General features: G+C 50.0%; 1 protein-coding gene across 4 annotated transcripts in view; it reads left to right on the forward strand.

The window, feature by feature from the left end:
- The window catches only part of MGRN1 (mahogunin ring finger 1), a 117,918-nt gene that overhangs the window by 17,054 nt on the left and 76,016 nt on the right, over positions 1–24,848 (forward strand). For all 4 annotated transcript variants that reach the window (XM_044981202.1, XM_044981205.1, XM_044981201.1 and 1 more), the window contains exons 2-4: positions 3,909–4,027; positions 5,868–5,956; positions 21,227–21,373. In XM_044981202.1, coding sequence (XP_044837137.1) covers positions 3,909–4,027; positions 5,868–5,956; positions 21,227–21,373 — 355 coding nt within the window. The remainder of the gene's footprint in view (positions 1–3,908; positions 4,028–5,867; positions 5,957–21,226; positions 21,374–24,848) is intronic.

Here is a 24,848-nt window from a genome sequence, read left to right on the forward strand (position 1 = left end):
AGCGCCATCCGCAGAGCAAGAATTCACATTTTGACTTGGAAGTCCTCCCCAGTTTTGGATGGCATATACAGCCTGCCGTCAGTAGGGCAAGGTTTATTTATAGACTTCTCTGTAGCACTGAGTGCCTCACACATTCATTATCCTTCCAACACCCATCTGAGTTAGGGCTGTGATATTGTCAGATATCTTGCAAGCTAAGTGAGGTCAGGCCTGGGCAGTACTTGTGAATGAGAGGACTTTAGGGCAGTGGTTATCAGCCTTTTTTTGTTTGCAGACCCCCAAAAAATGTTGAATGAAAATTGGGCCGGCTCTACCATTTTTGCCACCCCAAGCAACAACAAAAAAAAAAAAGGCCACCCGAACTGCCGAAGGAAAAAAAAAAAAAAGCTGCCCGGACTGTGCCGCCCAAAGCATGGACAGGATGCCCCTTAGCATGTGCCACCTCAGACAGGTGCCTGGAGCTGGCCCTGAATGGAGATGCGGACCCCTTTGGAAATCTTAGATATAGTCTGCAGACCTCCAGGGGCCCAATGACCACAGGTTGAAAACCACTGTTCTGTGGTAACAACAACCTTTCATGGATCCCTTAGACCAGGGGTCTCAAACTCAATTTACCTTAGGGCCAGCGTCAGTCCTCAAATCGTCCAGTAATGTCACTCATGCCGCCCAGAACCCGCTCCCCACCTGCCTAAGGCTCTGGGAGGGAGTTTGGGTGAGGGAGGAGGTCTGGGGTATGGGATTGGGGTGCAGGCTCTAGGAGAGTTTGGATGCAGAAGGGGTGAGAGGTTGGGCTCTGGGAGGGAGTTTGGGTGGGGGAGGGGATCTGGGGTGCAGAATCTGGGATGGAGTTTGGGTGCTGGGTGCAGGCTCTAGGCTGGGGCAGAGGGTGGGGATGCAGGAGGAGGAGGTGGGGTTGCAGGCTCTGGGAGGGAGTTTGGGGGCTGGGGGGTGTTTGGGGAGGGGGTGCAGGCTCTGGAAGGGAGTTTGCGGGCGGGAGGGGGTATGTGGGGCAGGGGTGGGGATGCAGGCTCTGGGAGGGTGTCAAGGGGTGCAGTGCTTACCTGGGGCTCCAAGGTGGGGCGGGCTGGGGGGACTGCAGGCTGGGGGGACTCCACCCCTGCAGCTTCCCATTGGCCGCAGGGGCGCTCGGGGCGGGGGCAGTGTGCGGAGGCACAGCCCTGCCCTGGGGCTGCAGGGAGGGGCCAGCAGCTCCGCCTGGTGGTGGGCGGGGCCACAGGCCATTTTAAATCGCCCAGGGGACGCATAGGGGGAGGAGTGCCTGGAGGCGGGGACTAAGGGAGAGACCCGGTCCCAAAATTTCTGGAGCCCTGCGGCCCACATTGGGGAGGTTCTCAGGCCGCAGATGGCCTGCCGGCCGGGACTTTGAGACCCTTGCCTTAGAAATAGTCTGCAGACCATCAGGGGTCTGTGGACCACAGATTGAGAACCACTGCCCTAGGTAAAATCCTGGGTGCTCCAGGGTGTAATATAGTGGAGGAGAGATTCTTTACTGAGTACCGAACAGATGCTCTAGCTTGCAATTAGAGGGTGGCTGTGTTGCTAGGTGGGCCATCTTCTGGATGAGAACAAAAACAGATCCTAATCGTTTGTGGACATTAAAGATCCTAATAGCACTTCTCAGAAGTGTGAAAATACTAGCTGCAATGTCCTGGCCAGATTACAGTCGGCCAATTCTGTTTCACCTTCCTAAAATCCCTCCTGCAGTTCCAGTTGGCTATGATATTCTGCCTCACTTCTCATCCGGAACTGCTACGTAGCGTAGCATTGCTGTGCTCTTTTGAACAGCTACTGGGGCTGCATTTCAGTGGTGGGCAAAGTGATCCATATGGGGATAGTGCCTGCTCCTGCAAACCTTACTCACACGAGTAAGTCTATGCAAGGTTGCTTCATGGTTGTATAAAGCACTTTGAGTTCCTGTGGGAGGAAAAAGCACCATGGATGCTCTGATGAGGCTACTAAAGGATACAACCTCCTTTGAATATATGGGGATTTGTGTACAGTAATGTTAATGTGAACTGCACATAAATCCAGATTCATTGAGATGAGCTATAACCCCGTTAACACGTCCCATTCATAGAATACCAAACCAGAGTCAAGAGCAAGCCATCTGACACTGAGCCAGGATAATCAGCCACTGCAATTCTGAGATTTCTTGCAGAGGATTTTTCCTTGGAGTTAATCAGATCAAATGCATCAAAACATCCTCCTGCTTGACCTACTTAAAATGTAAAATTGATTCCTAAATCCTGCTTTCACAAACCACAGCATAAGCATAAATATCACAATGCATCCTTGGCTGGGTGGCAATATTGAGCAGAAAATCTGGCTTGGATTTGTAACCGGAATAGCTTTTCCTTTTGCTGCTAGTTGCCTGGGGGGTCTGTGGTTTGGGATACCTCAATACTGCCATGCTGCTGCAGTGGACTTGGTACCAGCTAGATTGTGGACCTAGGCGAAGCTTGTGATTGGTGTATCCAGGGAGCAGGCTTGTTTTTAAAACACAAACATCTGGAGGCCTGTGAGCTTGTTAGCTGAACTCAGCAGTGGGGAGCTCATCATAAAGTGATACCAGCTGTGCACGGTTTAAAAAAAAAAAAAAAAAAAAAGCCTTTCTTGGAGCCAAAAGGAACCAATATAATTGAAAAAGCAGAAACCTTTCATGAAACCCCTCTTGTTTTTAGAGAGCAGCTCACCAGTTCTGGTAGCCAGATGGATGGAGAATCCCGCCCATCAAATTCCTCTCCTTCCTCTCCATAACCTTCCAGATGCAGTCATTCTAGGTAGTGCTCTTTTGAGGGGCCCAAAATTCCTGTATATTGCACCGAGCCAAGACAGTGAAGCTATATTCGGCCCATTTCCTTTCTCATTTTGGGTGTGGAAAAGCCCCATTTCAAAACTGCGGGAAGATGGCTTGGATGGGGCTTAATAGGTCTGTGCCACCTTTTACTTCTCTGTGCTGTGAACATGTGACAGCTGCATTTGAGAGCCGCAGTTGCCCAAAGCGGCTAGCTCTTTTCTGCAAGTGACTAGATTGAGTGTGGCATTGTGAGTAATTCAGTTACTGCTGGAGGGGGGGGAGGGGTTCAGTGACCTTGCTCCCAGCTTCCTCTCACACCGTTTGCCACCTCAGTGCATCCCCTTGAAATGGAATTAGATGAATCTGTGGTGAGGGAAAGTTGTGTTCAGTGTTGGGGTTTATCTCTTACAGATGTCTGTGTTTTTTACTGTTATAGCCATCTGTGTTTAATCAAGGAGAGCATCTGTGTGGGTTACCTCTAGCACCCTATCTGTAAAGACAATGTTTTTTCACTCCTCTGACTGTATGAGGAACTACATTCATGGGATCTGAAAGGAAATGTGTCTGTTCCTCATTGGCTAGGCAGATGGCGGACCTTGAAAATGAGGATGGAAAGTGGGAGAATTCCCAGAATTCAGCAGTGTTGTAAAGAATCTGCCCCTTTCCTTCCTTGGGGGGAGAAACTTATGATAGGGTTAACAACCCTGTAATACATTGATTCCAAGGCCATGAGGCCCCACTGTGGTCATCTCATCTGCCCGCCTGTATGACACAGGCCAGAGACTGTCCGTGATGTAAGTCCCATTTGAAGTAGGGCATATTTTTATGAAAAAGTCCAGTGACTTGTTTTCTGTAGGGTTCTGGTTGCTGCTTCTTGCCCAGTGCTGTTGGCGCTGACTCCACATGATGCAGCGTTGCCAGGAGCTGTCTAATGCGGCTCTGTGATTTATGGCTGTTGCCTAAAAAAAAGTCTTGTTTGTGTCTTATGCTCCCCCGTTCAGCCGCCTTCCCCCCAGCTAAAAGCTGCACATTTCTGCCATGCTCCAGGAATGAATCTCACATGAATTTGTTAATTTTTTTCTCTTTCCAGGAAACTACTTTGCAAGTCACTTTTTCATGGGAGGTGAGAAGTTTGATACCCCACATCCCGAGGGTTACCTCTTTGGTGAGAACATGGATTTAAACTTCCTGGGGAACAGACCCGTTCAGGCAAGTTCACATGCACTGTTAATTTCACATCTGTATGTGTCTGTCAGTAGGCAACCCAGCTTTGATACTTACCCAGGAGGTGACTGAGCATTGTCTTGGAGGTGGTGCACAGTACTAGGGGATCAGGATGTTCCTGTGTTCCATTTCTGGCTCTGCCAGTGACTTGCTGTGTGATCTTGGGCAGTGGTATATTCGCGAGTGGGCATCTGGTATAATGCCCCCATCAGCATGAAGGATGCCATTTTGAGAACAAAATGGCATCCTCCATGTGGCAAAAGTGCCATCCTGCCATGAATCCAGCCCCACTGCAGCACAGGTTTTGGGCAAATCACATAGCCTGTCTCTGCTTCTGTTTTCCAATTTGCAATATGGGATAATGCCTACCCCTCAGGTGTCTGACAAGCAGGGCCGGCTCCAGGCGCCAGTGCAGCAAGCAGGTGCTTAGGGCGGCCAATGGGAAGGGGCGGCATGTCTGGTTCTTCAGCATTTCGGTGGCGGGTCCCTCAGTCCCTCTTAGAGGGCAGGACCTGCCGCCGAAGATTTGAAGCGGCGGCGGTAGAGCTTTTTTTTCCCCGCCTCTTGTGGTGGCAAAAACCCTGGAGCCGGCTCTGCTGATAAGACTGTAAAGAGGTCTGAGATCCTGGCATGAACAGCAATATAGAATTGCAGACTGCTCTGTTTGGAGAGAGATTTTTTTCATCTCGTGATTGCTTTGGTATGAACAGGAAGTAACAGTGCTGCAAGGTTCAGTTTGTCACGGGTGACAGCTCCTGACTCTCAGATTTGGCATTTTATACAAGCTTCCAAGCTTATGAACAGCCTTGATATGAATAGCCTAATTGCCATTAGTTCTTTTACCCTTTAATGCAGACTGCTGAGCTGGGTAGTTCTGACCTGATGTCAGCACTGAGGATGAGACACACTGATTCCCGTATAGGTTTCAGAGTAAATTTGTTAGTCTCTAAGGTGCCACAAGTACTCCTGTTCTGATTCCCGTATAGTTACCTTGGAGTCACTTGTAAACCTGTTGCACTGCTATGACCTCCTGGATTCTCCTGCAGGGAGGTTTTAGACCTGGGGATAAATTCAGTGCAGGCTTTCAGCCAACTCCCTGCTGCCAAAGACCCTGTCAAAGACCTTTTTCTTTTCCCCTTTGTGTGCACCTCTGAGGCTATTGGTTCTGACTGGGAGAGAAAGTAAATTGATCTGTCTTGAACAATGACGTAGTCTTGGTCCTGGATTTCCCCGTGGGACTTTTCCTCAGACTTCCCCCTTTTGAGCAGGAGAAGAGCTCAGGTGGCCAAGCCTAGGCTGTAGTACGTAGGAACGTATTGCATTCCTTCTTATCAAACTAAGGATGGAGATTTATTTTAGACTAAACAAATACCAAACTTTCCAGGAGGGGAGTAGAAAGCACAAACATGAAGAGGTGCCGCCTCCTGCCTGGGGCAGACAATTTAACAGTAGATGTGCGTGAGCTGTGGGGTATTTAAAAGATCGATGTCTGGTTGTGGTGAAAAGTGCTGCATTGGGACAGCATGGGCAGCTTCAGGACAGGCTCTGCACTGTGTCCTGTGTGCATACACTCTGCTGTGAGGACTGCTGCTGAGCTGGAGAGGACTGATTAGTCTCTCTAGCCTATTCAGCTTGAGTCTTTCTACAGAGCCTGCCAGTGAGATTCCTGGTTAGTGCCAGCTGTGGTTGGTTGCAGCCCAGTGTTGACATAAGCATGATCTCGGACAGTGTGGATATTTCTTGTATTAGATAGGTTGCATCTTGCTTAAAGTGTTAATTCTCAAGCTGGTATATTAACAAAGCAACTCCTTGCCTCTCATTCTAGTTTCCCTATGTCACACCAGCCCCACATGAGCCTGTGAAGACGCTGAGGAGTTTGGTGAATATCCGCAAAGATTCTCTACGTCTTGTGAGGTACCTTTACTGACCAAACTGTTTGTTGCATTGAAGGCAAAGGGTGGGTCATACCTACATTTGATGGCCTTCTCTTCAGAGCACTAAGTGACAAGTCCTTATTCCAGTGTCACTCCCAAGGGATTTCAGAATATTCAGGGTTCACATGTGATTATCTGAACAGGCCTGGACAGCACTAATGCCCATTAGTTATTTCCCTAGAGTCGGGTAATCGGCATTTCCAACCAGCACTGGGGAGGCATCTTTCTCCAGAGGCTGAGTAGAGCAAATGCTGCCTTGTAGGAAGGTGTGACACTTGGGTCTCACTCAGGAACACTAAAACAAATGGAAAATATTAGTCATGTCACTAAACCTGCAGACAGATTTCTTTCTGAACGTTTGTGTTTGCAAAATAGAAGTTGTTTTCGGTGCAAGGCCCAGTCAAGGAGAACTGATTAGTTTTGAATAAAACTCTGCCTTGGATTTTTCTTGCTGGCTAAGACACAGTGTAGTCCCACTTGATCCACATGCTTTTAGGTGACTGTATCCCACACTTGTAGGGAAATAGGGACCCGTTAGGCTGGATGATCTATCTCACTGCTCTGCACCTAAATCAAATGCAGCGATAGCTAGTTTGTTCTGTGAATTAAACGTAGCTGAGGAGTGTCTTAACAATCACCCTGTGGCTGTACTTGTTTAATACAGGTGTAGAGCCTTGGGGTAGATCTAGGTCCCAGCATACAGTCTGAGCAGCCTGGTAGCTGCATGGAGCATTTCATACAGCCCCTGGAGTCTCTGTGCAGTTTGTCATTTTATGGAAATTTATGCATTCCTGGCAAGTTGCCACTTTCAGGTCATGGCTGGGCAAGGTTTGGGTGCTTTGGTATAAAGTGTATGGCAGTGCAGTTGTAGCTGCTGGGAGCTTAAATGTATTACTTTGCTAGACACTAACAATCATGGACTGAACAGACACCAGATTTATGACTTATTACAACAATCTGTAACCTACTAACCCCCTCTTTCTGTACTATGACCACCTTGAATGGTCATAAGAACATATGCTAACTACTTATGCTAAACACTCTGTTCCACCTTGCATTTTGCTGTGACAATGGGAGTACCTTTCCCAGCCCTGAAGAAGAGCTCCGTGTGGCTTGAAAGTTTGTCTCTCTCACCACCAGGAGTTGGTCCAATAAAAGAATTTGCCTCACCCACCTTGTCTTTCTTGGTAGAAAAGGGTTGGGATTAGCCAGAACTGCACTTGAAACTGATCAACCTTGTTTTTCTTTGAAAACTCTGATTTGTCTTATTTAATGGTCAAAAACTCAAAGTGATGGTCTCAGAATGAGCTGGACGGATGAAGAAGGAAGACGCTACTGCTCAGATAGTGGGCCTTGGTAAACATCCATGTTCTGAAGATCTCTTGGCTCTTCCAGCTAAAGGGTATATCTGTCTCCATTGGAATAACACCTTAGTTTCTGCTTCCTTTGAAGCCAGTACTTGCTCTGTAAACAGTGTCTTAGGGCTTGGCTACACTTGCAAGTTGCAGCGCTGGTAGAGGCTTTCCAGCGCTGCAATTAGTAACCGTCCACACCTGCAAGGCACATCCAGCGCTGCAACTCCCTGGCTGCAGCGCTGGCTGTACACCTGGTCAGGTTGGGGTGTAGTGATTGCAGCACTGGTGATCCAGCGCTGCTCATCAAGTGTGCGGACACACCAGCGCTTTTATTGGCCTCCAGGGAATAAGGAGATATCCCAGAATGCTTTTAACTAAATTACTCTCTTTGTTTTGTTATGCAGCCTCTCTTTGTTTTGTTGTGAACTCTGATCGGAGCTCCGTTGAACTGCTTATCTAAAAAAACAAACACTGATCACAGCAAACAGGAGCTATCTGTACCTGGCTGTGAACGATCAAATGAGAGGCAGGGAGTGAATGTTTGCTTGACAGAGAAACAGCATTGGATGCAGGCTGTTTGCAATTAAGACTAAGGGTCCGCGAACATTTTGTGATTTTTCAATCCAGGAAGCTAACACACAGTGTTGGCTCCAAAAATCCACTCTCTCTCTCTTCCCCACTCCCTGTCACAGTACACCACCCTCCACCCCCCTCTTTTGAAAAGCACATTGTTGCCACTTGAATGCTGGGATAGCTGCCCATAATGCAACACTCCCAACAGCGCTGCAAATGTGGCCACACACCAGCGCTGGTAGCTGTGAGTGTGGCCACACACCAACGCTGTTCCTGCACAGCTGCATGACCAGTGCTGTAACTCCCAGCGCTGCAACTTTCAAATGTAGCCAAGCCCTCAATCCTCTAGGAAGCATACGTTAAGAACGCACCAGCTCTCAGATATGCAGTCTTACATCTGTGAAAGGGCCTGCTGCTAGTACAGGAATTTGTAAGTGCTAATCTTAGCTCTGTCACTGGCCTGCTGATGGACAAGTTATCTCCCTGCTTTGTGACTTAGTTTCCCTATTTGTCAAGTGCGGAGAATGAGATTGACCTGCCTTCCAGGGGAGTTGAGGCTGCATTGCTGTTTGTAAGGTGGTGCCACAGCGATGAACCCACGTAGATGCAGGTGGTAGCACTATCTGCTTTCAAGAGTTGGCCTCTCACATGGCAGCCAGTCTTACTGGTCCTGGATCAGCTCCAGAGTATGGTCAGCGCTGCGTTGTTTAATTTTCTCTTGAGATCAGTATGTTTAGAAGTTCTAGTGACCAGACACTTAAGGAATTCTTTAACACTTAAGGGATAGCAGCCTTTTTCACAAGGGAACAGTCTCAGTTTGCATTGTGCTGCCTGTCCTGAGTGGAAGTTCGACCCCTCTCTCTAGGAACATGCAAAAGCCCCTCCCTGACCTCTCCAGCAAGGGTTTCTATGTGATTGCAAACATGGAAAAACAGCTAGTTCATAGTTCTCTGGAGATTCTCCTCTTCTTCTTCTTCGAGTGATTGCTCCTATGCATTCCAGTTAGGTGTGCGCGCGCTGCGTACACGGCTCTTCGGAAGATTTTTACCCTAGCAACTCCGGGGGGTCGGCTGGGCGCCCCCTGGAGTGGCGCCGCTATAGCGCTAGATATATACCCCAGCTGACCCGTCCGCTCCTCAGTTCCTTCTTACCGCCCATGACGGCCGTTGGAACAGTGGAGTGCTCCTTTGACCTCCACATCCCTAGCTTATCTCTGGTTCTTGTTGTATTTAGTGTATATAGTTATTTAAAATAGTTAGTTTAGTTAGTTCGTTAGTGGATTAAGGGGAATCGGGGGGGCTTAGCCCCTCTTTTCCCGAACCGGTGCGGACTCATGCCCAAGGCACCGGGGTTTAAGCCCTGTTTGGCTTGCCAGCGGCCCATGCCGATCGGAGACCCTCACGACTCCTGCCTGCGCTGCTTAGGAGAGTCCCATCGTGCAGATAAGTGCCCTATTTGCAAGTCGTTTAAGCCGAGGTCAAAGAAAGAGAGAGACTTTCGGTTAAAGCAGCTCCTGATGGAGTCGGCACTTAGCCCTACGGTGCCGACACCAGCAGCTCAGCAGTCCTCTTCGGTGCAGAGTGCACCAGCGGTCCCGAGCCGGTCCGGTACCGAGACTTTGAAAAAACAACAGCCGGCACCGGCGTCCCAGCACCGTTCCCTCTCTCCTGTGAGGAAGCGTAAGCCGGCGCAGACGGCCTCCAAACCTCCTGCACCGGGACCACTCACCCAGCCACCGCCGGCACCCCTGGCACCGACTGTGGTGGTGCACAAACTGTGCACAGTACCGTCGACTCCGGCACCGCAAGAGCCGTTGAGTCCGGTACCGCCCTGCTCCCTGATGCAAACCGTGGTCGAGCTGCCTCTCCCGTCGACGCCCGAAACTTTCTCGACGGCGAGAGAGCTGATAGAGCTCACCAAGCCACCATCTCTCCAGCCCCCGGCACCGCCGGTGCGGGCTGTGAAGTCAGTGGGCAAACCGGCCATCATGAGGCCTCCTTCCCCTGACAGACGGGATAGAAGGCATTCCAGGTCCCGGTCCCGATCCCGGAGACGTTCGCCTTCTCGCCGATCCAGATCCCGGCACTGGTCACAATCCCGGTACCGTTCTCCATCTTGGTGCCGGTCGCAGTCCCGGTACCGCTCCTCATCGCGGTACCGGTCGCACTCCCGGAGACGATCCCGGTCTCGATCACCCGACCGTCGGTACCGACGAAGGTCCGGATCCCAGTACCGCTCGCGGTACCGGTCATCTCGCAGCCGCTCCCACCGACGTCAGTCGAGATCTCGGTCGACCTCCCGGCACCGGCACGGTCGATGGTCCCGTTCTCGCTCCCGGCACCGCGACGACCGGCACCGTTCCCCGGCACCGTCCAGGGACAGACCGGCGGCATCGACGGCACAGTCCCACAGTGCCTCTGCCCCCCCGTGGCCTTCCCGCCAGCCTTCAGTCTCCTCCCAAGCGGGCAGTGTGGGCGATCTACACGCCGACCCCCAAAGGCAGGACCACGGCCCCTAACAATGGGGCTTCTGGACCCCCTGGGCCTATCACGAGGCTCAAGGGGTCCCCTTCACTCAGCGACCCAGGACTTCCGACCACAGGGCGCCGGAAGCCACGGTCAGCGGACCTCCTCCATCACCGTTGGTGGAGGAACCGCCGCCACCTGTAGTGGCGGAGGCCTCACAGCCCATGGACGAGCCCCCACCGGAAGCCCTGACCCAGGGCCTGTCATCGTCTTCCCCACCAGATGTGGCGGGGGCATCGGCATCGGGCCCTCCACCGATTGACCTGCGGGCCCACCAGGACCTGCTTCGACGGGTGGCCCAGAACATTAACCTCCCTGTCAAGGAAGTTGCTGAGGACGATGACCTGGTGACCAGCATAATTGGAGCTGAGGCCCCGCTGCGGGTGGCCTTGCCCTTCATTCGGACCATACAAAGAAATGCCAATACGGTGTGGCAGTCACCGGCTTCCATCCCTCCCACCGCTCGAGGGGTGGAAAGGAAATACTCAGTTCCACCCAACGGGTATGAGTATTTATACACGCACCCACCTCCGGACTCCTTGGTAGTGCAGTCCGTTAATGACCAGGAGCGGCATGGGCAACCAGCTCCAGCGCCAAAATCAAAAGAAGCGCGGAGGATGGATCTGTTGGGCCGGAAGGTCTATTCGGCCAGTGGCCTCCAGCTAAGGATTGCCAATCAACTGGCTCTCCTCGGTCGCTACACTTACGATACCTTGGTGTCACTCTCAAAGTTTACGGAGCTGGTACCAACAGACTCCCGACCTGAATTCTCAGCCCTTATTGAAGAGGGCAAGAAAGCCTCCCGGTCCTCCCTCCAGGCCTCTCTGGACTCAGCAGACTCAGGAGCCAGAACTCTGGCCTCGGGAGTGACCATGAGGAGAATCTCCTGGCTGCAGGCCTCCACCTTGCCGCCCGAGGTCCAGCACACCATTCAGGACCTACCATTCGACACCAAGGGCCTCTTCTCTGAGAAAACGGACTCGAGGCTTCAGACTCTCAAAGATGGCCGAATCGCCATCCGCACCCTGGGCATGCACACGCCGGCTACCCAGCGGAGGTCCTTCCGGCAGCAGCCATACCGCCAGTTTAATCAGGTCAGGCCACGGCCTGATAATAGGCGCAGAGGCAGGGTGAACCGCCGTAGACCGTCGGGCAACCGGGGTAATCAGTCCCAAGTGCCCTCCAAGCCCCCTGAGGGGCCTAAGCAAGCCTTTTGATGGGACGCCCGAGGACGGCCCATCAGTGTATTCACCGGATCCTTCCCTGTTATTTTTCGACCGTCTTTCCCACTTCCTCCCGGCGTGGTCCCATATAACAACGGACAACTGGGTACTTCGCACGGTGGAGTATGGTTACCGCCTTCAGTTTGTTTCGCTCCCTCCCCGTCCCTCTTCAGGGACCCCTCTCACGAGCAATTCCTCTTGCAAGAGGTCAAGACTCTGTTGAGTTTGGGTGCCATAGAGGAGGTGCCGAACGACATGCGAGGCAGGGGATTTTATTCCCGATATTTCCTAATCCCCAAGGCGAAGGGAGGTCTACGACCTATACTAGACCTCCGAGAGCTCAACAGATACCTACTCAAGCTCAAGTTTCGCATGGTAACCCTGGGGACCATTATTCCTTCCCTGGATCTGGGAGACTGGTTTGCTGCCCTCGACATGAAGGACGCGTATTTCCATATCGCGATTTACCCTCCTCATCGACGCTACCTGCGTTTCGTCGTCAACAACATGCGCTACCAGTTTACGGTGCTACCCTTCGGCCTCTCCACCGCGCCGAGGGTCTTCACCAAGTGCATGGCAGTGGTTGCCGCAGCCCTCCGCCACCGTCGCATATCTCGACGACTGGCTGGTCCGTGGACCATCCCGCCAACTGGTAGCATGTCAACTAACCGAGATCCTAGCCCTGTTTCAGCGCCTAGGACTTATGATAAATGCCGAGAAGTCCACTTTAGCGCCATCACAGAGGGTGGAGTTCATCGGAGCGGTCCTGGACTCCAATTTGGCCAGGGCCTGCCTCCCTCGACCTCGGCACCAGACTATGGTTTCCTTTGTCCGGGACCTACAATCCTTTCCCACAACAACGGTGCGGTCCTGCCTCCGACTCCTGGGCCACATGGCGTCATGCACATTCGTGACCATGTACGTTAGGCTGCGTCTTCACACATTTCAATCTTGGCTTGCGTCGGTGTACCGCCCGCACCACGACTCCATAGACATGGTAGTCACAGTCACGAAACCAACCCTCGACTCGCTCAACTGGTGGTTGGACCCAGAGGTCGTGTGTGCCGGAGTCCCATTCCATCCTCCTCGCCCGTCAGTCACCCTGACCACGGATGCCTCGGCATTGGGGTGGGGGGCACACCTCGGCGACCTTCACACCCAGGGTCTCTGGTCGCCCCGAGAGCTCTCCCTCCATATCAATGTCAGGGAGCTGCGGGCGATCCGCTTGGCGTGTCAAACCTTCCACGCCCATCTCCAAGGGCGCTGTGTGGCTGTTTTCACGGACAACACGACGGCGATGTTTTACGTCAACAGGCAGGGCGGGGCTCGCTCCTCCCTGCTTTGCACGGAAGCGATGCTCCTTTGGGACTTCTGCATAACCCACTCTATTCACCTGGTAGCGTCGTTTCTTCCAGGAGTGCAGAACACGCTGGCCGACCATCTCAGCAGGTCGTTCCTCTCCCACGAGTGGTCCCTTCGTCCCGATGTGGTGCACACAATTTTCCAAAGGTGGGGGTTTCCCCAAATAGACCTGTTTGCCTCCAAAGAGAACAGGAAATGCCACCAGTTCTGCTCTTACCAGGGTCGCTCCCCTGGCTCCCTATCGTACGCATTCCTGCGCCCCTGGACGGGTCACCTGTTATATGCCTTCCCTCCGTTTCCCCTCGTGCACCGCGTGCTTCTCGAGCTCCGGAGGGACAGGGCCTGCCTCATACTCATCGCTCCGGCCTGGCCGAGACAGCACTGGTACACCCTGCTGCTCGAGCTCTCTGTACGGGATCCCATTCCTCTCCCCTTATGGCCGGACCTGATAACGCAGGACTTCGGCAGGCTCCGCCACCCGGGCCTGCAGTCCCTCCATCTTACAGCTTGGTGCCTACTTGGCTGACCCGCGCGGAATGTGACTGTTCGGCTGCGGTGCAGCAAGTCCTGATGGAAAGCAGGAAGCCTTCCACTCGCTCAACCTACCTCGCGAAATGGAAGCGTTTCGCACTCTGGTGCGATCAGAGAGGCCTTAATCCTTTCGTGGTCCCTATTCCTACGATCCTGGACTACCTCTGGTCCCTTAAGGAGCAAGGACTCGCGGTCTCCTCCTTGAAAGTACACCTAGCGGCCATGTCCGCCTTTCGACCAGCCGTAGGAGAACGATCCATCTTTTCCAATCAGATGGTTTCCCGCTTCCTTAAGGGTCTAGATCGCTTGTACCCGCCGATACGGCGTCCTACCCCGTCCTGGGATTTGAACCTAGTTCTAGCCAAGCTTATGGGAGCCCCCTTCGAGCCCTTGGCCATGTGTTCCCTGCTCTATCTGTCATGGAAAACGGCTTTTCTCGTCGCTATAACTTCAGCGAGACGAGTTTCCGAGCTTCGTGCCCTAACGGCTGGTCCACCGTGTACCATCTTCCATGGAGACAAGGTGCAGCTTCGGCCACACCTGGCCTTCCTCCCTAAGGTGGTGTCGGGCTTCCATTTGAACCAGGACATTTTCCTCCCGGTCTTTTTCCCGAAGCCACACGCCTCAAGTCGTGAACAACAGCTTCACACCCTTGACGTCCGCAGGGCCCTCACATTTTACATAGAGTGAACTAAGCCCTTCCGGCGTTCGCCCCAGCTATTCGTAGCAGTTGCTGATCGCATGAAAGGCAAGCCGGTCTCCTCTCAGAGGATTTCCTCCTGGGTAACATCATGTATCCGGACATGTTACGAGCTTGCTCGTGTGCCAGCTAGCCGCCTCACCGCTCACTCTACGAGAGCGCAAGCCTCGTCTGCCACCTTCCTGGCCCATGTCCCCATCCAGGACATCTGTAGAGCGGCCACCTGGTCTTCTGTCCATACCTTCGCTTCCCACTACGCGTTGGTGCAACAATCTAGAGACGATGCAGCCTTCGGCTCAGCAGTCTTACACTCTGCCACGTCTCACTCCGACCCCACCGCCTAGGTAAGGCTTGGGAATCACCTAACTGGAATGCATAGGAGCAATCACTCGAAGAAGAAAAGACGGTTACTCACCGTTGTAACTGTTCTTCGAGATGTGTTGCTCCTATCCATTCCAGACCCGCCCTCCTTCCCCACTGTCGGAGTAGCCGGCAAGAAGGAACTGAGGAGCGGACGGGTCAGCTGGGGTATATATCTAGCGCTATAGCGGCGCTACTCCAGGGGGCGCCCAGCCGACCCGCCGGAGTTGCTAGGGTAAAAATCTTCCGAAGAGCTGTGCACGCGGCGCGCGCACACCTAACTGGAATGGATAGGAGCAACGCATCTCTAAGAACAACAGTTACAACGGTGAGTAACCGTCTTTTCTCTCCCTCCTGTCCCTGTAAAATGAGGCTGAATTTGGCTCACTTTTTGATGGAAGGTGAGATCTGACTGTAAAATTCCCACCAGCTCTTTGGCTTTCCCTGGCTCTGGATTGTTAGCTGGAGTCTCACCTGTCTGGAGGGCGAGGTGATCCTTCTAGATTGCAGTTCAGAGCTTTGGGGGGAGGGTGTGAGGAAACTTCCACTCTGGCTCCTGGCCATGCTGTGACTGGTGAGCAGAGTTCAGAATGTTGCCAATCCTGAAGTATTTATGGTGGTCACCTGAAGAAATTCCACACTCATTAATGTTCCTGCCTGGACATCTGTGTCTTTGAGAACTTTTGCGAATTCCTGATTTCCTGCCAGGACCAGATTGTGTTAACTTCAGAAGGGGCAGGGGTGGACTCTCCTGTTTAATGTAACAGAGTCAGATGGCCTCACTTCCCTCTTGCCCTGCCACTTCATAAGCTGACTGTGAGTTCCTGGTAGGAACTCTGCCATCTGCTGAGTCCCCACAGGAGACAGAACAGCTGCAAGCAAATTGTCACCACGCAAAGTCCTGGGAGTCAAATGGCTGAAGAGGTTTTCTCCTCTTGGTGCTGTGAATAAGTTTGAAAGTAAGTCAGGAAGCCAGCATAGGTCAGCAGCTCCCAACCTGGATGGCATCTCCAGTTCTCGGAGGGAGATTCAGAGTCCTGAGGTGCATTATGTGTGTGGAAAGAGGCCATCTTGTGGTGGGATCTTGTTGCCCTCTGCCGCTGCTGCTTTCTTTGGACTTATCATAGAACTGGAAGGGACCTTGAGAGGTCATCTAGCACTCAAGGCAGGACTAAGTATTATCTCTAGACCATCCCTGATAGGTGTTTGTCCAACCTGCTCTTAAAAAATCCCCAATGATGGAGATTCCATAACCTCCCTAGACAATTTATTCCAGTGCTTAACCACCCTGACAGTTAGGAAGTTTTTCCTAATGTCCAACCTAAACCGTCCTTGCTGCAATTTAAGCCCATTGCTTCTTGTCCAATCCTCAGAGGTTAAGAGAACAATTTTCCTCCCTCCTCCTTGGAACAATTTTTTATGTACTTGAAAACTGTTATCATGTCCCCGCTCAGTCTTCTCTTCTCCAGACTAAACAAACCCAATTTTTTCAATCTTCCCTCATAGGTCATGTTTTCTAGTTTTTTAATCATTTTTGTTGCTCTTCTCTGGACTTTCTCCAATTTGTCTACATCTTGCCTGAGTTGTGGGGGCATAGGGAGGCTGCATGGGAATGCTGGAAGAGGCAGGCAGTATACTGCTTGGGAGTCTGCTCAGAGCGATTTACCTGGCACTTGCTAGCAGCAAATAGTTGCTTATTTGAAATTGAGGCCTGCATCTTTGTCGCATCACCCTACTTCTGTAACTCGGCTCCTGCTTCATGGCCAGCTCATGCTGAGAACCGACAGGCCAAGGGATAGAAAGTAAAACTCCTGCTGTCCCCAAGAGAGAACTTTAAGGAAGAGAGACAAGCAGAGGAACCCATGTTGCAGTGGGTGCGGCTTGGATCAAAGCAGCCCTGGAACATGTAGGTGCTCAGCAGAAAATCAACTGCCTATGCATCTTTCATTGACAGCACTGGGAGCTGCAGGGCTATTTCACCGCTGTGTGACTTCATTTAACTTGGCCCAGGTTGTTTTAGGGGCCACGCAATCCTGTTCTCCCCTTCCTTCATCACGCATGGCATTTGCTGCTCTCACTTGTATCACTTCTGGAATCAGGTGGTAAGCTCCTTGGGGCAGGGATGAGAAGGGACCATTAGATCATCTAGATATCACAGGCCATATTACATTGCACTCAGTTCCCCTGTGTTGAGCCCAATACCTTATGTTTGACTAAAGCATCTTCCAGAAAGGCAGCCAGTCTGGATTTGAGGACATCAAGAGATGGATAACCCACTACTTCCTTTGGTCATTTGTTCCAATGGTTAATTACCCTCACTGGAGGAAGGATAGTCCAGTGGTTAGGGCACTGGCAAAGGATGTGGGGAACTTGGCTTCAATTACCTGCTCTGCCATGGTCTCCCTGTGTGGCCTGGGGCAAGCCTCTCAGTGCCTCAGTTTCCCATCTGTAAAATGGGGATGATGTTTCTCCGCCTCAAGGGGTTTTGTGAAACACATTGAGATCTGCTGATAAAAGAAGCTCTGTAAGAAATAGACTTTATTATTGTTGTTAATACTGATAAATATTTGTGCCTTATTTCCAGTTTGAAATTATCTGGCTTCAGCTTCGAGTCATTGGTTCTTGTTCTGCCTTTCTCTGCTAGATTAGAGAGCCCTTTAGTACTCAATATTTGTGCCCTGTGAAGGTACCTGTTCACTGTAATCAAGGCACCTCCCCATCTTTCTCATAAGCTAAACAGCTTGAGCATTTAAGTCCCTTACTCTGGGCACTTTCTTCAGCCTTTGAATCATTTCTGTGGCTCTTTTCTGTACCCTCTCCTATTTTCTCAACATCCTTTTTAAAATGTGGACCCCAGAACTGGATGTAGTATTCTAGTATCAGTCCTGCCAATGCCATGAAAACGCTCTCCACTCCTCACTACTTCCCATTTATCTATTCCAAGGAAAACATTAGCCCTTTTTGCCACAGCATTGCACTAGAAGCTCATGTTCAGTTGTTTGTCCACTATAATGCCTAAATGCTGTTCATAATCACGGCTTTCCAGGATACAGTCCCCCATTCTGTAGGTCTGGCCTACACTCCTTGTTCCCAGGCATGTAACTTTTGCATTTGGCTGGATGAATATGTTTTGTTTGAATGGGCACAGTTTAATGAGCTATCCAAATGGCGCTGTATGACTGCCTTGTCCTCCATCATTATTTCGCATTATATCAATCTTTGTGTCATTTGCAAGTTTATCATCAATAGATTTCTATTTACTTCCAGAAATTTGATGAAAATTGTTGGCTAATGTATGCTGGCTAGCGCGCGTGTGTGTGTGTGTGTGTGTGTGTACACACACACTAACATATTATCTGCAACATATAAATATATTGGTATGCCTTGTGCACCATTAACATTTAAGCACAAATATTGTAACAGTGATATAGCCTAAACTGGCCTATATCATGCCTCCGCCGATGATATTCCTGGCCAATGTCTGCCTGCCTGCCTATGTGAAATGAGGTCTATGTTTTGGTATATTTCCCACTGAAGAGGTGTCCCCATCACCATCCCCTTCCCCCTCAAAATTGGTAGTGATTCTCTTCCTCCCCACCACCCCCACCCCGCTGGTCAGTGGTGGGTGGTGGCATGGAGACAGACCTCTCCTGAGCCGTTAGGGGGGGTTCTTCGAGCTCAGGGGCAGGCACACTGGCATGGGATGGTGCAGGGAAGCTTGCACTGCTGCTCTCTGTGTTGTACCTGTCTAGAGCCATGGTTTTCAACTGGTGGTCTGCGGCCCCCTGGAGGTCCACAGACTGTCTAAGATTTCTAAAGTAGTCTGCACCTCCATTTGAAATTCTGTAGGGATCTGCAAGCGAAAAAAGGTTGAAAACCGCTGGTCTAGAGATTTCTGCTTCCGTCAGTGTCCCAGGCTGTCAGTCTGCTTGAAATTCCAAAGTTACACTCGCTCACTTGGAGAGCTTGCTGATCTGGCTATGCCTTGCCATGCTTACAGCCTTGATCTTTGCCGTGAATTTATTCTCTTGAGTGGCACTGGTAACCACACTTAAATCAGGTCTGTATCTATTTGCATAATAGTGCAAATGCAACCTGGTCACGTTCTTCTTTGGCTGCCTTATGTAGGTCACAGCAGCCATGGTTTGAGAATGGCAGCTATTTCTTGCTTTTGTCCTTTTTAATCTAGCAAGTTGGAAAAGCTCTGGTGAAGAAGCCAGTTCCTGTTTTGACCTAGGTGAACCCTGGAGAAAGGTCTGTCATCTCCTGCTTGATTTGTGTGAAGTATTCCAGATAGCTGTGCACTAAGGAAATAAAAATAAGGCTGTAACCATTCCCTGCATTGCTTGTTTAATTTGACTATTTTTAATCTTTACCTGGCAGCTTTTATATTAAATCACTGATGCTTTAAAACCTCATACCTATTAAATTCCGCTTAAGGTGGAATTTATGTTGGTGTTGTCCGGAGGAAGCAGCAGTTATTGATCTCACTGAATGAGGTCTAAATGGGTTCCCTTGGAGACATCCTGCTAAAATTACATCTAGCTACACCTGCTGTGTATTCCGGATAACCTCATAGAGTTCTATATGGCCATTTGGGAGAGAAGATCTACAGGTGCTGTAGAACCAGAAGGATTCTAGGCAAAAGCCCCTTTGTTATCCAGACCTTCCTGAATGGTTTGTCTACCTAATTTAACCAGCTGAGCCTCAGATGTGCTGCTGGTAGAATGTTAGAGGCTGGGCTTGGGCAGGAAGCTCAGTATCATTATAGGCATTTAAAAGGCAAAACTGATCCACAGAAATAACTTTTCTACAAGAACATAAATAACTAAGGCACTGTAATGGGGCGGGACTTACCACCTCGGTGCCTCCTGCTGGCCGTGCTGGGAATTAGCTCTTGGTTGCCGGTGAGCCTTCCTCTAGTAATGTGTCACTGCCATCACTTCTGCTCCACCTTTAAGACCCGCATCACTCCCTGGTTTGCAGCATCCTCTTCTGGGCATGGCCCTCCGGCCGTGCCCAGCGCTCGAGGCCCCTGCAGTGGCAAGGAACTAAGTGAGATAGACCCAGCTAATCCTGGCAAGTGACCTGCACCTCAAACTGCATAGGAAGGTGAAAAATGCCCCAAATCACTGCCAATCTCACCGAGGAGAATGTTCTTTCTTGACCCTACATATGGCGATCAGTTAGACCTTGAGCATGTGAGCAACAGCCAGCCGTCTAAGCATGTGAGAGAGAGAATGCTCGGTGCCACCTCAGAGCCCAGTGTCCTGTCTCCAGCCATACCCATCGCTGATGAAAGGAGGAGATATTTAAAAAAAAAAACCCTCCCCAAATATGTTGTGGCGGGAATCCCTTCTTGACCCCTGCAGGTGTCCGGCTGAAACCCTGAAGCATGGCCCTAGGAACATAAAGATGGTGGTGGAGTAGCATTTTAAATTACATACTTCTCTGATTTCCAAGTGCATCTTGTCCTTTCTGTATCTCTCTCTTAGGGCATGTCTACACTACAATCTTAAATTGACCTATGTTAGGTCAGCTTACAGCCACCGCAGTAATTAATGTGATGGCTGATGTCCACACTGCCCTCCTGTTGGTGGTGTGCGTCCACACTAGGAGCACTTCCACTGACTGAAGAGGGGCAGTGGGGGGGGGGCTGCGATCCAGGGCTCTCAGCCCTGCATTACTTCCCACCGGGAGCCCAGCTGCCTGGTCAGGCCTTCTTACCTCCCTGCTGAGAGCGGAGAGGAAGCTGCCTGGTGTGTTTTACCTTCAGCGGGGTGATCCATGCCCGGAGTCTGGTCAGCTGCCATGCTACCAGCAGGGAGTCGAGACACCAGGGGACAGCAGGGCTCCCTCTGGGGAGCCTGGGTGGCAGCCCAGCTTGGGGCAGAGACCCAACAGCAGCCTAGCTGGGAGCTGGCTTTCTTGTCAATTTCATGGCTCCAGTGGAGCCGTGAAATTGACAAGAATTATGGCCAACAGCAGCTGATGTAAGGAACAGTGTCATGCTGAGGTAAGCCCTATGCCTCTGGTGGAGATGGAGTTGTTATGTCGGTGTACTAGGGCACTTACATCGGCGGGAACCAGGCTGTAGTGTGCATTGTCCATTGTGCGGATATCTTCATTTATAGTGCTTTCTCTTCTGTGGGATTGTGAACGTCACCTCCCTGGGACTGAATAGACTGACACTGAGATCAGTTAACAGACATCAATAGCAGGCATTTTGCAGTTAGATAACCTCTGAATGAGTTTCAGCTGCTTCTTAGGGCAGATCTCCTCCTCTTGGTTTAAACGCTCATCTCAGTGACTTGCGCCTCTTGGGGTTACTCCCAAGAACAGGTCACTTGGATGAGTTTAGGGAGGTATCTTGATCTGAGGCAGATAACAAGGAAATTTAGGCTGAATATCAGAAAAATCTTCCTGACAGTGAGCTCTGCCAGTACGGTGGAACTCTCTGCAGTGACATGGTGATCCATCGCTTGAGTCATTAAGACTGTACTGGACAAAACTTAACATACTCTAGGAACACTCTTGCGCTGGCCTCTGGGGATGAAGTAGGTGAGATAGTAAGTCTCTTTCATCTGTAATGTTTGTCCTGACTCTGGCTTTTTCTTGTAGGTATAAAGATGACCTAGACAGTCCTACTGAGGAGAACGGGAAGCAGAAAGTCCTGTACAGCCTAGAATTCACCTTTGATGCTGATGCCCGCGTTGCCATCACAATCTACTGCCAGGCTACAGAGGAATTCATCAGTGGCATGGCAGTGTAAGTCATGGGAAAACCGATTTAAAGGGGCACTGGCGACTTACAGGTCACAAGTCTCTCTGAAATTTTTTTCCTGGTACAACTAAAAGGAGGCAGGAGAGAGAGCGAGGTTTCTCCTTTCCAGTTTGCTTGCTTTGTGCATTTGGCAGCTCTGAATATTAGTACTTTCCCCTGTTGGTTGGTTGTGTGGGTTTTTCCATGCACATTTTGGGAAAAGAAAACTAAAACCATACGGTTTGTCAGGGAGACACGAGGTGTAGCTCCTGAAGGTGTAAACTCATTTTTTTTAAATTGACTGACTAGATTTGAAGAGGCTATCCCTTTTCATTGGGACCCCTGGGTCAATGGAACTGATGCAGTGAGAATGAGCGCCCTTCAAGGATCAGGAGAGGGAAAAATGTGTAAGGAATCGAGCCGCCTCCCCCCTCCTTTTGTGGTTAAATGACCATCTTATAAAATTAATTATACTGAAGGGGCTCTCTTGTGTTTTATAGGCAGTACTGCCTGTTAGATGTTTCCCTCCAGGTGCCTACTCTAACATTTGCATGGTCGATGGGGGTGGTCGATGTTCGACCAATGCAATTTTAGTGTGGCTTGTATCGTCAATATAATTCAGTCATGAAGACTCAAAGGCCTCAATCTGACATAGATTAAGTATGCAATGCTTAATCTAGGTCAGCATATCTAGGCTCTGTCCAATCAAGGCGGAGTGTCATATTTTTGGGATGTTTTAGTCTCAAGGGACATGCTTCTGTGTTTAAAGACCTAGGGTGCTTGTAACTTTCTTTGTTTCCATGCAATTTAAGTACACATTTGGGGGCCTGGTGACTTACTACTGCAGGCCTCTGATGGCATGATTTTTAGACCCCTCTGTTTATAAATAGCTCATGATCTTTTGTTGCTAACAGAAATCTGCAAGCTGGAGAAGCTTAATGTAGAACTATAATTGATGACTGACATCTCTCTACAGTTAGCAATAAGGGCTTCTGCAATTGTGTTCTACATCATACTGGCTTTCAAAGGAAACTTGTGTAATTTAAGATAAGTGATCTATTGATGATTAAAGCAGAAAAAAAATCAAACAGAATTCATGTCAAAAGACTTGCTTTAGGCACAATATAAACATCCTGCTAATGATCAATGAATGTTATTTTTAGAAATGGGGCCAAAGGCTGAACATTCCCATCCAGATGTGAATTCCTCCAAACTTGGAGAGTGTCCAAAGTCAGGATTTTGATCAGGCTCCTCTCTAGTTTTGTTAAAGCCTGCAGCTGTCTTTACTCTTTGTGAAAAGTAATAAATTAGCTTCTCTTACAGAGCTTTGGCTCCTCTTGGGAAGTTTTGAAAACCTGGCTCTTTAGCCCCAGTTTCTCCTGAGCAGTGCAGTATATAGGCAGGCTCCTAGAAATCCTAACTGTTTCCATGTTATGTTTTCGTAAGTCTTTAAAAATGTTTCCTGTGAATTTAGTGCTAGCAAAGGTCTTAGCTTGACACTCTTGGCACTTGAAGTCCTCTGTCCCTAAAACTGGTGCAACATGGCTAGGCAGCAGTGCCAGCTTCCCTCCTACTGCCCAGCAGACTATCCATCACTCTTGCTCTGGAAAGGGGACCATCTTTAGGGACTATGCCTTTATGTTGGGGTGGCATAGCTGTTCAGTGCGCAAGCCCTTAGACTGAAAGAGCACAGCTGGGTTCTGTTCCTGCCTTTCATTGACCCTTGAGCAAATCAACCATGCCTCAGTTTCCCCACCCATACAAGGAGGATAATGAGGGCTTATGACTGGTGGTGGTGGTTACGGTTGCAACAGAAGCCGATGGACTCTTCTGAAGCCAAGATCCTGTTTTCATGCAGATGTGGTAGGTAATAGGGATCTGGGGAAGAGAGCAGCAAATATAGACTTTATAAACTGCTTTAATTCAAGCCAGACTATTTTCCCATGTGATGGTGGCGGCGGCTCTGTAAGCACATCTTGGGGCTTGTGCAGCTGCCTGAAGTGGGTATCTCTGCTTCTCTGGATTTAGCATGCTGCTACTAAAAACCTTCTTTTAAAGCCCTGATTTTAGCTTTGCCAAGCAGTTCTATAAGGGCAAACACTATAATTACTTTGATTTATTCTCTTCAAGTTCTGGTGGAAAAAACAACTCTGGGCTGCATTTTTAGAACACCTCAAAGAGGAGAGCTGCATTTTTAGCACACTAATTGGAGTGCACGATCACTGAGGGTACTTTATCTCCATTGGTTTGATGGTAACATCTAAACTGAAGGGTCAGTGTGTGCAACTGTTGTGTGTTTTAGAATCAACACCCCCCACCCCCTTTCAGACTGATATGCCCAGCGCTTCGGGGGGGAGGAGCAGGATCTCTCTGAAAACCAAACTCACTTTTTCATCTTAAGTGGAAGCCAATCTCTGAAGCAGGAGAGGTTTCCTCCAAAGGGTGCCAAGGCGAATGTGTTCTCCTAAGCACCAGCCTGCAGCGTGCTCCTTGGAAGTTCTAAATGGCTGAAGCTCACTTCCCTGGCTGCTTTGCTGAAAGACCCACCCCACAATCCCTAATCACACTAACATGATGTTTGCTTCAGTCCCCTGCTTGGAGCATGGCTTGGGTCTCTTAGAGTCATTTTGCTGCATTTTGGAGGAGGGACTCTCAGGTCTTGGGGAGAGGTATCCTGTGCAGAGACCATTCATCCATAGACCACAACCCCCCATGGCCTGCTTATCCTGCAGCTCTATCCAGAGCTAATAGGTCTCTTTCCCTTTGCTAAGAGAACTGGGGTCCATTTCACAGACAAAAGGAAATCTCCTGGAATGGCTCAGCACTCCAATTGAAAAAGGAATGGCATCAGTACCATGGGAATCCATCTTGAAGACACAAGGAGGGAAGACTTGTCTCTTCTCTATCTGAGACTTGTCTGTCTGTTTCATGGGACCAGCTGTGTTTTCTGGAATCTGTTAGGCTGGGGAAGATGGCATGTGTGTGTTGTATGGGCAGCCTGTGTGTCTCATTGCACGATTAGTAGCTTTGAGATCCCTTCCCCCATCTGTCCAAAGCCTCTCACCACACTAGCATGTCATGCTCTTTGTTAAAATAGGGTACCTAGGGATTTTCCAGCTCCAGGTGTCTTGCTGAATGTCACAGAACCATTTCCTAACTGTGAGGTCTGAGTGTTCAGTAGTCCCCTAAGGGAAAGTGTTGGAGTCAGCCCCATGACTGGAGTCACTTAAAACTAGCCATCTGGGCTGGACATGCGCTTTAAGGAACAATTCTGTGCTGCCAAAGGTGACCTGATAGTCTTGGTTTCTAACTCTGCGTGAGGATACTGCTCAGTACTTGTGCAGCGCTTTTCCTCTCCGTGTGCTTTAGAGACAAGAGATACTATTCCCTGGATGACTTATGCTGCACTGTTTTCTTGCAGGCACAATGAAGCACAGCTGATTTCATTGGAATGATTTATTACATTTCATTTCTATTAGTA

Source organism: Mauremys mutica, chromosome 11, assembly GCF_020497125.1.
Source record: "Mauremys mutica isolate MM-2020 ecotype Southern chromosome 11, ASM2049712v1, whole genome shotgun sequence".
In the NCBI taxonomy this organism is placed as follows: Eukaryota; Metazoa; Chordata; order Testudines; family Geoemydidae; genus Mauremys; species Mauremys mutica.